The sequence below is a fragment of the Mauremys mutica genome, chromosome 6 (genome assembly GCF_020497125.1).
Source record: "Mauremys mutica isolate MM-2020 ecotype Southern chromosome 6, ASM2049712v1, whole genome shotgun sequence".
Classification (NCBI taxonomy): domain Eukaryota; kingdom Metazoa; phylum Chordata; order Testudines; family Geoemydidae; genus Mauremys; species Mauremys mutica.
The window spans coordinates 58,079,103-58,097,254 of record NC_059077.1 but is presented as its reverse complement, the minus strand read 5'-3'; the positions used below and the strand labels follow the sequence as shown (position 1 = coordinate 58,097,254).

The window sequence follows — 18,152 nt, the reverse complement described above, 5'->3', positions numbered from 1 at the left end:
GGAGGAGATGGAGGCCAGAGAGACCATGCGAAACTTGAGCTTTACCCTGTACCGGTTCAGGCCTTGCAGGTCCAGGATGGGTCTGAGGCCCCCTTTGGCCTTCGGGATAAGGAAATAGCAGGAATAGTACTCCTTGTGTTTGAACTCCGCTGGCACCTTCTCCTAAGCCAAGGAGCCGCCCCATCTCCTGCCTTAGCAGGGCCTCGTGAGAGTGGTCGCCCAGGAGGGACGGCGTGGAGGGTGGTTGGGCGGGGTAGAGGTAAATTGGAGGGTGTAGCCCCAGGAGATGGTGTTGAGGACCCAATGGTCCGAAGTCAGCCATGACCACTCCGTGAGAAAAGCACACAACCGGTTGGAGAAGGGAAGCTTTATTGCGGGTGGACCCCTGGTATGAATTGGTAGGTTGCCCTCTGGTGTCCTGTCAAAACTGACATTTCCCCACCTGTTTACCCTTGGAGGACCCAGGTTGGGGGGCAGACCAGGACTGCCTCTGCGGGCTTTCTTATAGTCCCATGACTTTTATATGGGGGGCTCATATTTAGAGTGGCTGGCCTGGGTGGGAGCCTGCTGAGGTTTAAACTTGGTCCTGGCTGGAGCTGGGACGTAGAGGCCAAGTGTCTTAAGCATTGTGTGGGAATCTTTCAGGCCATGCAATTTAATGCCCGTCTGTTCCGCAAACAGGGCCTTGCCATCGAACGGGAGGTCTTGCAAGCTGATGTGGAAATGCCTGTCAAGAAAATGAAAGAGCTTATTACTTTTTTCAAGGGAGGCAGAGGGCTGGGAGAAAGGAAAGAATCCTTCCCACTTTATGTTTTGCATCAAAATGAGGCCAAGGTTTAAAACTTTTATCAACCTGGTATGCTTTTATTTCAGCATCTTCATATACTGATGTATCAAGAAGCTTCTTCTAGCAACATTCCCAGACAAAAGACAAACCATGGTAAGAATTTCAGATTTAACTGTTATTTTATAAAAAATCTCAGGAGGTGGTTGTGGGGGCTAGGGCTCTGTTATCAGTATTAGTTTCAATATTATTTCAGGCCAGGGATGCCTTGGAGGATATTATTATTTGCAAGGACAAACAATTTTGCAGGCTGCATGAAGAAACCCATCTATCTAAGCAAGGGAGATTTTTGTGGTTGCCTGGTGATTGAACAACATATCAAAGCATGGAGAGGGTTGGTTAGTTACGTAGGCAGCCACTGGAAGTTTGCCCTACCCAGAAATTTTACAAACCTGCTTGAATTTCTCCTGTATGAAAAATTATCAAGCATCTTCCAGGAGTGGGAGAAAATTCAGGCGAGTATTAACAGGATGCTGAAGTAGGATGCAGAGAGTTCCGAAGAGCAGAACTGATTTTCACTCCCAAGCCCAGCCCAGACAGTGTGTTGTGAATGGACAGAACCAGACGGCCAAGCATTGAAGCCCACAAGGGACTTTACTACTTAATGCAGCCAGTGGGATTTATAATCCATACTGTCTGGGACAATGCTTTAATACTACTGGGGTGATTCAGTTGCAGACAGTGGTATATGCAAAGATATGTAATCATGCTAAGCCTGTTACTGTTCATAATTTGCTATTATTCTTTTAAAAAAATAGTTAAGAATCACTAGATGTATGTTTAAATCACCCTCCCGCCCTGGCAATACTTAGGATTACTTTAGATCACACATGATGCGGAGAAAGAGGAGTGGCTTTTACTTCACCCAAAGCTAAAACCCATCCTATGTAATATCCTCCATAACAATGATTTTATTGTTCATAATCCAGAAATCCCACTTATGCTACAATTTCCCACATGGTAGTAATAAAGATGATTGGTTGCACTTACCAGACTATGGATCCAATTCCTGGTCCCACACTGCTTCCTTTCCGGACTGTTCCCTGGGCCCATCTCAGAACAGATCCTCTGAAAATTCACCCATGACACCCACTAGTCCAGCCAGCCACATGGACTGATCCTAGGCTTCCTGCTCCACAGTCTGTTTATGGGAGTTCATTGTGATGTTGGCCAGTGCCATCCCCAGAGTTCTTTTACTCCCCTTGCTCTGGGGTCTGAACATAAGATGGTCTGCATTCAGAAGTATGTCAAGAAGGATGGTGGGCTCTCTGCTCAGGGCAGTGACAAGCACCCAGTCCAACTCCTTGTAGAAAGGGCATATAGATAGGGAGTTGCCGGACCTGCTGTTGCCATCCTCAGCTTTAAGGCTTGATGCGCTCCCTGTGCTGCATACCAGTCCGGCTAAGCCCATCTCTACCAGCTTCTTCATGATGCTCTCATACGTGGAAGTTCTGGATACTCCTCCCAAACTCATAAAGCTTGCTGTACTCACACTAGAGGTTAACCAGAACCCTGGAGTGCTCCTGCAGCCAACAAACAGCGCAATGCTGATGATGTGCCTCTTCCTATTAGGCACAGTTGAGCTGTGCAGAAACGAGCAGGTTGCATGGAAATGAAGGGTTAAATGCCGAGCAACTGTGTATAAATCAGCAGTAGCATCTGGTACATAGTGGGTGACAAAGAAGTGGGTAGGTAGAAGGGCCAGATCATGCAGGTACCAGGAATTGTTGGAATGGCATTGATGGCCATTTTTGCTTTTGCTATATCCACACTACAAAATGGGTGAGTAGAGATGTAACTCACAGTCCAACATGTGCTTTGCCCCACATCCCCAGGCAAGCATGTAGCTATGGATTCAGTGTGCACTTATACATGTTTAAGGTTTTGACTCTGGATAGTAGGAGGATTTGGGGAACAATGTGCAGTTTTTATATTGTTGGAAAGAGTAAATAACACTTTCCTATTCACTCCTCCCATACCATTCATGATTTTATAGACCTCTATCATATCCCCTGCTAATAGTCTCCTTTCTAAACTGAACACTCTGAATCTTGTTAGTCTGTCCTCCTATGGAAGCCATAACATACCCATGATCATCTTTGCTGCCCTTCACAGAACCTTTTCCAGGTTCCCCTACAACCTTTTTGAGATGGGGCAACCAGAACTGTACATAATATTCTTAGTGTGGATGCACCATGGATTTTATACAGTGGCATTATGATATTTTCTATCCCTTTCCTAATGGTTCCTAACATTGTTAGCCTTTTTGACCACTGCTGCACATTAAGCTGAGGTTTTCAGAGAACTATCTGTAATGACTCCAAGATCGTTCTTGAGTGGTAACAGCTACTTTAGAACCCATGATTATATATGAGGAAAAAAAATCACCCTAACTACAGTGTGCATTACTTTGCACTTAACACTGAATTTGAATAAAGTGCCTGAGAAGGTTGGGGAATCTTTGTCATTAGAAGCTTTTAAGAATAGGTTAGACAGCCACTTGTCAGGGATGGTCTAGATCAGGGGTTGGCAACCTTTCAGAAGTGGTGTGCCGAGTCTTCATTTATTCACTCTAATTTAAGGTTTCGCGTGCCGGTAATACATTTTAACATTTTAGAAGGTCTTTTTCTATAAGTCTATATTATATAACTAAACTATTGTATGTAAAGTAAACAAGGTTTTCAAAATGTTTAAGAAGCGTCATTTAAAATTAAATTAAAATGCTGATCTTACGCCGCCAGCCTGCTCAGCTCACTGCCAGTCTGAGGTTCTGTTTACCTAGGCCGGCTATGGGCTGAGCAGAGCCTGCGGCTGGGACCCCGGGACCCCAGACCTGGGGGAGGTTCAGGGGTCAGGGCAGAGGGCTGGGGGAGGGGGTTCAGAGTAGAAGTCTGGGGTGTGTGGAGGGGTGCAGGGCAGAGGGCTGGGTGTGTTGGGGGGTTCAGGGCAGAGGGATGGGACTGTGGGGATGCAGGGCAGAAGGCTGGGTATGTGTTGGGGTGCAGGGGTTCAGGGCAGAGGGCTGGGGGGGTGCAGGGCAGAGGGCTGGGTGTGGGGGGGTTCAAGGGTCAGGGCAGAGGGCTGGGGGGTATGGGAGGTGAAGGGCAGAATGCTGAGTGTGTGGGGGGGGTCAGGGCAGAGGACTGGGGGTGTGGTGGAGTGCAGGGCAGAATGCTGAGTGTGGGGGGGGTCACGGCAGAGGGCTGGGGTGCTCGGCTCGTGGAGGTGCTCCCAGCCCCCTGCCCTGAGTGGCTCATGGCAGGGGGCTGGAAGGGAGCTGCCCTATTCCACCCCCTTCCCCCAAGCTCCATCCCTACCTCTCTCTGCATCCTGTACGGAGCTGCCTGCAGGCTGACGCTCTTCCCCGCTCCCCCTCGCAAGGGCCATCAGCTGATTGGCGCAGGGACGGAGAGGGGGCGGGGCAGGAAAGCAACACGCTGGGGGAAGAAGCGGGGGAGGAGGGAAGCTTGGCTGCCGCAGAACCAAGCTTCTGCCTCCTGCCCCCGCAGGGGAGAGCGGTGGGCAGGGGGGCTGAGTTAGGCTGGGGGCCGGGACCACGGCAGGCAGCTGCGTGACGCTCAAAATCGGCTCGCGTGCCATGTTTGGCACGCGTGCCGTAGGTTGCCGACCCCTGGTCTAGATAATACTTAGTCCTGCCTTGAGTGCAGGGGACTGGAATAGATGATCTATTGAGGTCCCTTCCAATCCTCTACTTCTATGATTCATCTGCCCTTTGTTGCCTAGTGTCCAGTTTTGTGAGATCCCCCTGTAACTCTTGGCAGTCAGCTTTGGACTTAACTATCTTGAGTATTTTGTATCTGCAAACTTTACTGTTCAGTCTGTTTTCCAGATGAACATGTTGCATAGCATTCGTCCCACTACAAATCCTTGGGGAACCCCGCTAATTACCTCACTCCATTGTGAAAACTATTTATCCCTATCCTTTGTTTCCTATCTTTTAACCAATTACTGATCCGAGAGGACCTTCTCTCTTATCCCCTGATTACTTAGTTTCCTTTTGTGAAAGATCTTATCAAAGGCTTTCTGAAAATCCAAGTACACTATATTGACTGGATCACCCTTATCCACATGATTGTTGACACCCTCAAAGAATTTTAATAAATGATTGAGGAATGATTTCCCTTTACAAAAGAGGTGTTGACTCTTTCCCAACAAATCATATTCATCTATGTGTCTGATAATTCTGTTCTTGTCCTCATCTTCAAGAAGCTTCATAATTCTATGCCTCCCACATAGCCACTCTTGTGGTTTTACTACATCACCCGTTGGCCTTCCTCTCAGCTCATGATGCGCACCTCAGTCTTCCTATGTGTCCACTTCTTTCACAAGTTTCTTTACATTTCTGCCATGCTGCCCTTTATAAATGGAACATTGTCCTCAAACTAGTAAGTAAAGCCACTACCTTGACTTTGACCTGAAATGCCTCCTCAGGACCCACTTGTACTGTGATGCTTACAGTCAATGGTCAAGTAAATAAGTAGTAGGGATTACTGAGATCCATAACATTTATTTTGTCTTTACATCTTAAGACTAAAAAAAGAGGAAAAAATGTAAGTATCTGAAACAAACTGATTGCGTACATCACTAGTCTTTGTGACCACATATTCCTATCAGTTACCCTTGTCCCACTTCTTCCAATCACTCTATTTAATCCCTGTACCACTTGTTGATCTTGTGTTAGATCTGATTGTAAACTCTTCAGAGCAGGCATTGTTTTTTACTATGTTACTACATCACCTATCACAACGGAACCCTAAACATAATGCTATTACTACTGCCACCACCAATTCATACCCAAATCTCAAAGTTTCAGTTATTTCAAATAGAATCAAGTTACTTACCAAGCATAGTTGGATAAATATCTACAAGAGATACCATATTTGATAGGTGATGATGAGCTTTAATGTTTGGCCCCATAACTAGAAGAGGAACATGGGAACTTGCTTCATACATGCTCATTTTATAAAACTGCTGATGTTCCATAGCAAGTTCTCCATGATCTGCTGTGAATATAACAATGGTTCTTTTAAGAAGTCCTGTATCACTTAGAGCTGAAATGATCTCACCTGCAACAAAAGAGAGACTTGAAAAAGGTATGTATGTTAAGCTTCTGCACCTAAAGAGCAGCATGCAAATCCTAAGGGGAGGGGGCCCTTGCTAGCAACTGGGGTGCTGTTGAAAAGCCTTGGAGCTCCTTTGCTTCCCACTGAAAGCAAAGCCTGAGACTCCACTCCTCACTGCAATATCCATTATAGTCTGAGATTGCTGGGGACTGTGAATCCCAGCCTGGGGATGGGGCTGAACCACCACCAAGGACATCTTGAAGGGATGAGAGGCACTCCCTCCCCACAAAGGAGACCAGCCACAGTTCTGGATGGGATCCCATTGCAGCCAACAATACCCAGGGCAATTGGGACAGCAGAGGCCCCCACCCAAAGCATTGGATACTGGGGGTCCTGATTGAGCCCTCACTCTATCCCAGGCACTGGGCTTTTTACCTCTCTTGTGCATGTATCTCTACAGGAGCTACTGCAGCCTCAGATTTGTGCAACGGAGAGAGAAAGAGGGGCAGGATCAATGGAAGCATGGTAGAAGGGATGGCCGTGATTCAGCAACGTACCTACATATGCGTAACTTGAAGCATGAGTAATCCCACTGACTTTAATGAGACTACTTACATGCTTAAAATTATGTACATACTTTAATACCTTACAGAAGAGGGGCCCTAGTCGAAAGCTACTCTGCGCCACATATTGCAGCAGCATAATCATTTCAGAATCAGAGGTCCAGGGAGGACTGTTTCTCCATGAGAGACCTGTGTGACCCTCAGTATTGGTCCTTTGTATATATATGACCTAATCATTCTAACATCACAAAAATCATTTAAAGTAACTGTTCTACTTATTGAGAATTCTTGTTCTTTAGATATCACTTTTTAAAATGAAGAAACAAAACACAGTAAATTAAGGCTGATTTTCCTGCAGGTATATCTTAAAACAAACTAAGGAAAACTTTGCATGCTTATTTAGATTTAATTTATTTTTTCTTGTAATTTTCAATATGTTGCTATTATATCCAGGAATAAACACGGGAGCCTTGCATAGGTCATTTTGTTGTCTACTTCATAGTCATAACTGTTGCCCGTTAGCCCAAGCAGTTAGCTAATATTTGGGGCCTTGCTAGGTTGTTTCCATTCAGAGGAGAAATAATGAGAGGAGTCAGGTGTCTGTTTGTGTAGAATCTTTGTAAATAAATAGGATTGCATCAAAGTTCTGTTTCCTGGAGCACAGTAGAAAACAATCAGGAGTCATAGTGCAGAAATCCAAGTTTGCCTTTTCAGTGAGTATTCTTCCCAAAAGATCTCTTATGACTTCTTCCAAAGGCCGCACTCACTCTGCTTCTTTGTAGTCTGCTTGCCTTCTCCCTTCTTTTCTGGTTCCTTCACATACAAGGACACTTAATCAAATACCCCTGTCCGTGCATTTGCAATCGCTTGCCAGGAAACCACTTGTGTCACATGGCTTAGCTTCTACTTTGGCATTGCCATGATGTCTGTGTCTTGGGCAGTTGCTTCTATTGTTTCAGCCATCATTAAACAAAGGGCTATTTAATTGCTCCATTGTTTAGCCTGAATGAAGGGTGCTTAGCATATCCATTGACTTTTACCAGGTCTTAACGCTATTAACACCTTTCAACATACAATTACCATCCTGGTCTGAATTCACACTGGTAAGTGAGAACACTCAGTAAAATAGTCCATTAGTAGGCTTGGCAGAACTCGATTAAAAAACAAAAATAACGTCAACAGGTAATATTCATGTTTGTTTAGGCATTTTTTTTCTATTTTTATGGATTTTATTTTCACAGTTGCAAGAAATTATAGGGAGGGTCAGACAGTGGGGAAGGGACTCCCTCAGGCAATTGAATGACATCAAAAAGTTTAAAGTTTACAACCTATATAACAGAAATTGTTATATCACGTGTCAAAATATACAAAGATATATCCTTAAATCAATCTCCAATAAGTTCTCAAGCATGATTTTTCTTTCTTTGCCTATCTGTAAATTTTGATCATCAATGGAAATATTTTTTCATCAGTGAAATCAACATTTACCATCCAAAAATCTAATCCTTCCAAGTCTGACAGCAATATGCTAAGCCATCCAGTTCTTTTGCACATGCATCATTTATGTCAGGGGTGGCCAACCTGTGGCTCTGGAGCTACATGAAGCTCTTCAGAAGTTAATATGCAGCTCCTTGTACAGGCACCGACTCCGGAGCTGGAGCTACAGGCACCTACTTTCCAATGTGCTGGGGGGTTCTCACTGCTCAACCCCTGGCTCTGCCCCCACTCCACCCCTTCCCGCTGCCTTCCCTCTCTGAGCCTCCTGCATGCCACGAAACAGCTGATTGGGAGGTGCGAGGAGGGACGGGGAGGTGCTGATCGGTGGGACTGCTGATGGGCGGGAGGCGCTGGGAGTGGGGGGGAGCTGATGGGGGGCTGCTGACGTATTACTGTGGCTCTTTGGAAATGTACATTGGTAAATTCTGGCTCCTTCTCAGGCTCAGGTTGGCCACCCCTGATTTATGCAATATCTAGGAAGCTATTTTACACATAACTTTGAGTAACTCTACAAAAGGCTAGCCTGATCAGAGTTATCTACTAACAGCTTCAAATCTCTTTTCTGTATTATTATTCTGGAAGATTACCTACCAAGCATGGCATCCGTCTCTGCACACATAGCATAATAAAATGCTCTGATATCTCTGATTTCTTTCCTTGTAAACTGCCCAGTGCAATTCTTGGTGTAAGAAGAATAATAATCTACTGGGTGCATGTCTGAAAGAGGAGGCCATTTTGGAATTTTAATGGCTTCATATGTCACCTAAAAACAAGAGGAAATTAAATTATTTTGGCAAGTGAGTTTAATGCTTTTACAATGGATTTGAGAAAAACATTAGTTTAAATCAGAAATTCTCAAACTGTGGTCCATGCAGCACCTGCTTATTATCTGTTACATATTCCTGCCACTTTCTCTTTGTTTTCTAGATACTTTTACAGATATTCAATCATCACCTTGCAAAGAAGAGCCTGGACTCTAGTAAAAATCAGCTGGAAAACTGGAGTAGGACCCAGCTGCATGTGACCTGCCAGCTGATATCTTAAAAAAGATAAAGGGCATAATCTTTTTGAACTGTATTCAGTAACTAATCTCAGAAGTGTGGGCATAGCATCACATAAAAGAAAAATGTTGTACCATGTGCTGCCATAGGACTAGGTGTCATCTTGGAAAATAGATCAACATGGCAATTTACTCTTTCTGGGAAAATCTCCAGAAGAGCAGGCATGAAATCTTGGAAAAAGAATTCACATGGGTAGTCTAATTTTCAAATATATACCGGATATATAAATTCTGGCATTTGGATGCTCAGATTGGCATTTAGGCCAGTTTTATGCCTTGTGCCGATTTAAATGCCATGGTCTATAATGGATAGTTTCTATTTAGGCACCCACATTTCCAAACTGGACCCTGAATATAAAAATAAGCATTGCCGTTTGACTCAGATTTTAAAATGTTTTTTTTTTTTTACTGCTCAAGAATTATTTATTTCTAAATTATATATTTAGAACGGTGAATTACATACTACGCAATGTGAAACCTCTATGACTTGAAAAACAAAGTAAAAAAAGTTTATTAAAACTTCCATGATCTTACTAATTAATAATCACAGCTGAAGGCAGGATTGACAAGTCCCAAGTCACAATGTAGTAGCAGGTCCTGGGAGGCTTACATGCATTTTAGGAAGGCAATGGAGACTGGGCTGGTGACACTTGGCACCTCAAAATGAATTAATAAAACTGACACATCAGGGCTTGTACAGCAAGTATTTACAGCAGATGTAAATATCATCCCAAGAAACAAATTCATCATCAACAGAACTTACTTTTTATTCTTGATAAAAATACCACAATATAGACAAAACTCCACAGGCTCTAATGACTTTAGATTCTAAATATGTATGTATGTGTCCTAGTGGTAGAGGAATATTGACAGAAATTGTGATAAAGGACAAGCAAGGTACATCTGGAGTCTCCATTGCTCATGTATTTAATGCTGATGGGGTGCTGAAGCATCAGAGATAGAAGAGTTCAACAGTGGAGAGAGTTCCCCAAACTCTAGCTAGTGCTACAGACTCCCCACAGCTGCCACTGAAATGTCATTTCCATTACCTTTTCTTGATTAAATACACTATTATCGGGCTAATTAAGAAGGGAACAAAACCAGCCTCCAACTCCACCTATCAGCTAACAGTATTCTGTTTCAAGCCAGGGCATGTTGCAGAGATAGCAATTCTCTGTTGAATGAATCCTTGTCCATAGACAAGAGAAGTACATCCACATTCACCCTGTTAGACCTCTCTTCAGAAGTCGGTACCTTTAATCACCACATACTATAGTCCCACTTTTAAGAGGTTACAGGGTGATACAGAAACACTTTGGAATGCCTTAACTTCCTCCTCTCAGACCAAACCTGAGAGAAATTATGGCCATTCATGCCAACATTGCCAAAGCCCTCACCTCCCACAAAATTCAATATTCTCTCCCTTATTATCCAACATTTATATGAAGTCATTAAAAGAGCTGGTGAGACAGCAAGGTCTGAAGTGCCAGCAGCATACATTGACAACACCTAGCTCTTTATCTCCTTTACATCAAATGTAAACAGCAATAGCTCCAAGTTTTCTCAGTGCCTTAATGAAATGAGAAACTGGATACAGCTGAATTCAGGCAAGAGTGGAATACCAGTGGGGAGAGAGAAGTTCCTCAAACAAGGTTGTTCTTCTAGAACATTTCCCATTATTCAAGGCCTCTGCCCTCACATTAAGTCAACATCTGTGACTGGCCAGAAGATTGAACTCCTCCTATAGGCCTTCGACCTGACCATAGTGATCCATTAAATTAACGATCTCTATGCTGGATTGTTGCAACTCGTATCCAGGAACAAAGCCATGTGCCCTGGAAAAGCATCAATCCCTACAAAATGCAGCAGACCATCTGCTTAGCAACACAGGGTACCAGAAACATCATGCTGATGCTTCACTCTGCAGTAGCTACCCCTTGAATATAGAATTTAATTCAAGGTCTCTGTCCTCATATTCAAAGATCTCCATGAGATTGCTCCTAGCTACTTGAGAGACCATGTCTTTCTCCATAACCATGACAACTGTATTCAGCTGGAACCATGAAATAGTCAACAAACGGGGGAGGGTGGCTCGTAAAACCAGGGGAAAAAAAATCTTCACAGGAGCTGGCCCTAGCTTATGTAACTCCCTCCTGTAACAGATCAGAATGACCACAGGCTTTCCTGCATTCAAAACTAAATGTAAAAACACATCTCATTGACTTTGCTTTCCCTTAACATGGTGCTCTCACATACAACTCAAAATAAAACAATACATTTTTGAAAAATTAAAAAAAAGTCATAATAATCTAACTACTTTTTCCCAGGCAAAGAATGAAGAAAGAGTGTGATTGTTATTTTTATTTTTAAATGCTTGAAAGGGTATCAGATATTATGGTAAGGAGGGGGGCATCAAATTACATAGGTAAACTGACTTTACAACACCTCAGTAGTAAAGACTGGGCAGATAAATGCAGTCTCTTCAAAGTCTACTGCTGAGTTACTGGGTTGTGTGAAATCTTGTTGCCATTTAGGCAGTGGGAGCCATGGTAACTAATCGAGAGAGTTTTGTGACAATAGTAAAACTGCATTTGTGGACAATACAAGAGGCAGATAAACAGAAATTGTTCATTCTTTCTCCTAGAGAAAATGGTATCTGCTGATTTCCTACACATGGAAGTAGCTAGATTTTTCTTAGCATTAGAATGAAAAATTGAAAGAGCTAGATTAGTAACCAAAGCATCAGGTAACAGAAAAGACAAAAAGTTACATTGTGCAAGGTCACTGATGTAGCACCTTTGCAGCCATTCTGGGTTAAGATCAACCTGTCAGCACAGAATTCAGACACAATTTGATTTTATATAGCATCTCTTGTACCCAAGTTGCTACCAAATGCTTTACAAAACAATGAGCTAGAGACTAGGAGTGCAAGGATTGTACAGGCAAACACCATTAAGTGTCCAGTTTACTATACACTCCTTTTGGAATCTGAAATTGTTTTATTGAGTCAGGGAATATTGGCCAAGAGAGACTGGAGTTGTCACCTTCTTTTTTCACTTCTACCTGGGTAACCTTAGGAAGTGTGCTTAACATCTCATCCACAGATGTCCTTACAAGTGCACTATAATATCAGAATTGGGTCTGAGCCCAAGTTTGATGTGAATTACACAGTGTGCGAAATAAGGTACTGTACATACTAAATGCAGTTACAAATTTGTTTTGATTTAAGTTTCTGTACATTTTCACATACCTTTTCAAGCCAATAGGGAGATGTTAGAAATGTAGAGGACCCAAAATTTTCCCCTGTAGAGGGTGACGGGTATGGATGTGGTAAATTTAATCCCAAGTAAAGAACAAATGGTTGACTAAAGTTAGTGGCTTCTTTCCTTATCCAACTTGCTGCTTTATCAGTATTCTGCCAATCTTCTTCCATTACTCTCACAAATGTCTTGTTGCCAGTAAGATTCACCATGGGTCTGCCTTCTTGTCTGAGCAGGAAATCAACATCCCTTGTCCAAGCTTCCACACGGTTACTGAAAATACAAGACTGCATTCAATGGAAAGCATTTCCTTCTCTTTTCCTGCCACTAAACATCTAGTAATATCACCTCAGTTTTAAAATCTTAGTTTTAGGTTTTCAGTTTTAGAACATCTTTCTAAATTTGCAACTGCATTTTATTTGCATATTTCTATATATTAGTGTTATTAGATTCAAATAACCAAAGCTAAACTATATATTCATCACTTTAGTTAATATTTTTTCAATTTGGAATCTTTTTTTCTTATTCCTGGTCATTTCATGCCAGAGGGCTCTTTCTCCTGCCTCTGATCCACCTCCCAGTTCTACTTCGGCAAATGAACATATAGACACAGCACTTCCAAACCTTGTTGCCACATCTTCACTTAAGAGATTCTCTTCACTTTTTGCTATGGCTTCATCGCTCATTCTACCTGCTGCATCTAGTCTTGATTAGACTAGACTAGATTAGACCTAATTTTCAAAAGTGTGATGAGGAGTACTACCAGTGATTTCCCTACACCCCCCCCCAGGGGGGGGTGTACACCCCCCCTGAATTTTCCCAACACCCCCCCAGTTTTGTGAGCTAGTTACATACCAATTTAGTGACTGTTTGGAAATCTGAATTTAAACTGAAACATTAATACACACTTTAAAAGCTTATACAGTGTATGATAAAATATGTGTATCTGAAAAAGTATAATAGATTTGAAAAGTATGAACATAGACTAGCTTCCTTATACAGCTGTTTTTTATGATGTCAGTGCATTCATTTAGTTGATGTTGGCCAACCTAATAATTTCAAATGATGATTTGTAAGCAAAGTCTAAATGAGTTCTCCCTGACAGCTGGTGATGAGCTGGGGGCTAAGGCTTCAGGGCCAGATTATATTTACATTCACACCTAATCTACCCAGGTATCCAGCAAACAGAGCTGTGTTGTCCAAGTGATAGATTTTGGCTGGGGTTGGGTTACAAACCACTTGAATGTGGGGGAAGGGGGGATGAAATGTTGTTCTTATTGTGTGAGTAAAGGGCAGTAGAACTGTACTTAGTCTGTGATGATTTGAAGGCATTAAGAGAGAGGGTGGGGACCTGTCCCTCTCCACTGTTTAAAGACAGAGCTGATTAGGTTCCATAGATAGTCTTTTGTTCTGTTAAGTGACCACTGCAGCCGAAATCACTGACAATCAGGTCTAAGTGCTTAGTCTTGTTGTGGGGACAGTGTTCCTGTGGGTACAGTGTTTTTGTGTAAGAGACAGCCCAGACTGCACTACCAGCGAGGTTCCCACACTGAGACCTCAGCTGAAATCACTGAGAGCTGGTGGAACCTCAAGAGACCAACTCGCAGAGATCACAGTGGTAGGTGACAGCAGAAGGTGACTGTGCAGGGCCATTGGCAACAGAGTGGTGGAGTGAACGGTGGCACAACGAACAGCCGTGGCCAGAGCAAACTGTGCCTTTTTGTCCCCCACCTGGAAGGTGTACTCACGTGAAAGCACCTCTGAACTCTGAGTCTACTCTCCACTGACTAAGGACAACACCAGTGAGTGGAGTGCGGTGGAGGGAAAAGTGAGGGGCATGTTAAATAAACATTTGTTTGTTGGACTATATTTTAGTCACTTTGCTCCAGAATGCTAGATTTGTGACTGGGAATGGAAACTTATATAAATATGTTTCCCAGTAGGCCAAGATTTTTAAAATGCAGTATTTGCCAAGGTTGTTATCTCACATTGTTGCTATCTTGGGAGGTCATTATGTTGGGGAGTTTCTGTACTAAACATTTTTATTATAATTAATTTTTACATAAGAATGGTCATACTGGGTCAGACCCATGGTCCATATAGCCCAGTACCCTGTCTTACAACAGTGGTCAAGGCCAGGTGCTTCAGAGGGAATGAATAGAACAGGGAATCATCAAGTGATCCATCCCCTGTTGCCCATTCCCAGCTTCTGGCAAACAGGCTAGGGACACTCAGAGCATGGTGTTGCATCCCTCTCATCCTGGCTAATAGCCACAGATGGACCTGTTCTCCAGGAATTTCTCTAGTTCTTTTTAAAATCCTGTTATAGTTTTGGTCTTCACAGCATCCCCTGGCAAAGAGTTCCCTGGGTTGACTTTATATTGTGTGAAAAAATACTTCCTTTTGTTTTTTTAAAATCTGTTGCCTATTAATTTCATTGGATGACTGCTAGTTCTTGTATTAAGTGAAGGATTAAATAAAATTTCCTTATTCATTTTCTTCGCACCAGTCAAGATTTTGTAGACCTCTATCATATCCCCATTAGTTATCTCTTTTCGAAGCTGAAAATTCCCAGTCACTTTAATCTCTCCTCCTGTTTCATACCCCTCATCATTTTAGTTGCCCATCTCTGTACCTTTTCCAATTCCAATATATGTTTTTTAGGATGGGTGACCAGATCTACACACACTATTCAAGGTGTGCACGTACCATGGATTTATATAGAGGCAATATGATATTTTCTGTCTTATTACCTATCCCTTTCTTAATGATTCCCAACATTGTTTGCTTTTGTGACTGTTGCTGCACATGGAGTGGGTGTTTTCAGAGATCTATCCACAATGACTCCAAAGACTCCAACACTCTTCCTTGAGTGTTAACAGCTAATTCAGATGCCATCATTTTGTATGTATAGTTGAGATTGTTTTCCAATGTGCATTACTTTGCATTTATCAGCATTGAATTTAATTTGCCATTTTGTTGCCCAGTCACCCAGTTTTGTGAGATCCCTTTGTAGATCTTCGCAGTCTGCCTGGGACTTAACTATCTTGAATAGTTTTGTATCATCTGCAAATTTTGCCACCTTATTGTTTACCCATTTTTCCAGATGAATATGTTGAATAGGACTGGTCCCAGTACTGACCCCTCAAGGATACCACTATTTATCTCTCTCCATTCTGAAAACTGATAATTTATTCCTACCCTTTGTTTCCCATCTTTTAACCAGTTACTGATCCATGAGAGGATCTTCCCTCTTACCCCATGATGGCTTACTTTTCAAAAGTCAATTTAAATTAAATACATTTTTTTTAAATTATATATTTTTTAGAAATCTAGATCTGTTATGTGTTTTGGTGTAACTTGCATTTTCCTTATGTTAAATTTGGATTATCCTAACAAAACATTTACTTTATTCACTTTCTTCACATCAGTCAAGATTTTATAGACCTTTAGCATATCCCCCCTTAGACGTCTCTTTTCTAAGCTGAAAATTCCCAGTCATTTTAATTTCTTCTCCTGTTTCATACCCCTAATCATTTTAGTTGCCCATCTCTGTACTTTTTGCATTTCCAGTATGTCTTTTTTGGGATGGGGTAACCAGATCTGCACACAGTATTCAAGGTGTACATGTGCCATGGATTTATATAGAGGCAATATGATATTTTCTGTCTTCTTATCTATCCCTTTCTTAAAAAAGCAAAGGTTTCAGAGTAGCAGCCCTGTTAGTCTGTATTGCAAAAAGAACATAAGCTTTCGTGGGCTACATCCGATGAAGTGGACTGTAGCCCACGAAAGCTTATGCTCAAATAAATTTGTTAGTCTCTAAGGTGCCACAAGTGCTCCTGTTCTTTTTAAAAAAGCAAACAGAATGCTGGGAATCACTGACTGCCGCTGCACACTGAGTGGATGTTTTCAGAGAACTATCCACAATGACTGCAAGATCTTTCTTGAGTGTTAACAGCTAATTCAGACTCCTTCATTTTGTATGTATAGTTGAGATTGTTTTCCAATGTACATTACTTTGCATTTATCAACATTAAATTTCATCTGCCATTTTTGTTGCCCAGTCACCCAGTTTTATGAAATCCCTTTGTAATTCTTTGCAGTCTGCCTGGGACTTACCTATCTTGAATAGTTTTGTATCATCTGCAAATTTTGCCACCTCATTGTTTACCCATTTTTCCAGATCATTTATGAATATGTTGAACAGCATTGGTCCCAGTACCAACCTCTCAGGGATACCACTGTTTATCTCTCTCCATTCTGAAAACTGATAATTTATTCCTACCCTTTGTTTCCCATCTTTTAACCAGTTACTGATCCATGAGAGGACTTTCCTCTTACCCCATGATGGCTTACTTTTCAAAAGTCAATTTAAATTAAATACTTTTTTTTTTTAATGTATATTTTTTTAGAAATCTAGACCTGTCATGTGTTTTGGTGTAACTTGCATTATTCTTATGTTAAATTTGCATAATCCTAACAAAACATTTACTTTATTCATATCTCTTTTATATATCTCATTGGTCCTGACACCCCCCCTGTAAATTCGAACACCCCCCCTAATTTCAATTCCTGGGGAAACCACTGAGTACTACCCCTTTACAGGACAGTCTTCTATTTATGGCCAAAACAGGCAGGAGGGCAATGAAAAAGCATGCTGCCCTATCCTGGGACTGTATATAAATAAAAGAAAGCTGAGCAAGATAGAAAGGGATGAGAAGCCAAGCTGGCTGCTATAGGTTGCAGGACCCGGGACACTAGCTGAACCTGGGCCTTAGAGACTTTGTTTTCTGACTAAGTTTGGTTGCTCTGACTCAAGGCTCTGACATAAGTGCTGTATGAACTTGGTTAAGCTGCTCCTTCCCTGACTTGATGCCTGCCTGTTCCATAGAACAAGAAAAGAACTAGGAATTCTGCTGCCAGGGGTTGGTTTGGAGGACTTAAGGGGTCAGTTTGATTTTTGCCTCCCAGTTCTTGCATACTGTACAGTTAGGCATCCATTGCATGCACAAAGAGGTGTGTGCAATTATGGTTTAGATTTTTTGTGCACACTGTATACTATATTCAATGTAATATCGAACTTAAAACATATATATATCTCCAGATAAAGTTAGTTTGGGGCTTGGGAGAAAAGGAATGGAACAGGTCACTCTCCAGTACTGGAGCAGTGGGGAGAGGTGTTGACAGTTCCCAAAGGAAAACAAATCTTCAGGCAGAGAGAGGGAATTGCTGCAACAAAAAGAATGGCAGAGAAATAAATGGGGCAACCTCTATGCCCCATAAAATGCACCATTAACTACATTTTTAATCCACAGATTGAAAGGAAGTAAATACTAATGGAGCGTCAAACCAACTGAAAGCAGAAATATGTATTTTCTGCTATAATACATCATACAATTTTAATTAAACCACAGTCGAACCTCAGGCAATTTGTTTAAAGGGGTCATCTTCTCTGCAAAGAAGACATGAGAGATCCACAAACTGTAAACAAAGACTAAATTATCAGATGTCAGAGTTCAGGTGGAAAATGAGTTACTAACGAGAATTTAAAAGTTTTGAAATGAATCTTAAACAATTGCTTATAACACTCGTAATGAGAAAGTAGGATCATACCTCCTTTGCTGACAGATGGTACTCCAAAGATAGCAACTTAGAGAGCGAATGAATGAAGAGATAAAGGATAGAAATATAATGTTGCTTAATAATGAAGAGAAAATCTTAAAAGCTAGAATCATTACTATTGTATAAGTGAAAACATATAAAAGGTCACTGTCAAGTAACTTAGTTCCCAACTGAAATATTTTAAATAAAATTCTTACATGTCTATAGCACCCTTCATTC

At 41.8% G+C, this 18,152-nt stretch overlaps 1 protein-coding gene across 1 annotated transcript in view; it reads right to left on the bottom strand.

Moving 5' to 3' along the window:
- The window catches only part of ARSK (arylsulfatase family member K), a 48,701-nt gene that overhangs the window by 8,602 nt on the left and 21,947 nt on the right, over positions 1 to 18,152 (bottom strand). Inside the window, exons 4-6 of the mRNA XM_045020985.1 lie at positions 12,299 to 12,581; positions 8,580 to 8,751; positions 5,707 to 5,931 (exon numbers count right to left, since the gene is read on the bottom strand). Of these exons, the coding sequence (XP_044876920.1) occupies positions 5,707 to 5,931; positions 8,580 to 8,751; positions 12,299 to 12,581 (680 nt within the window). The remainder of the gene's footprint in view (positions 1 to 5,706; positions 5,932 to 8,579; positions 8,752 to 12,298; positions 12,582 to 18,152) is intronic.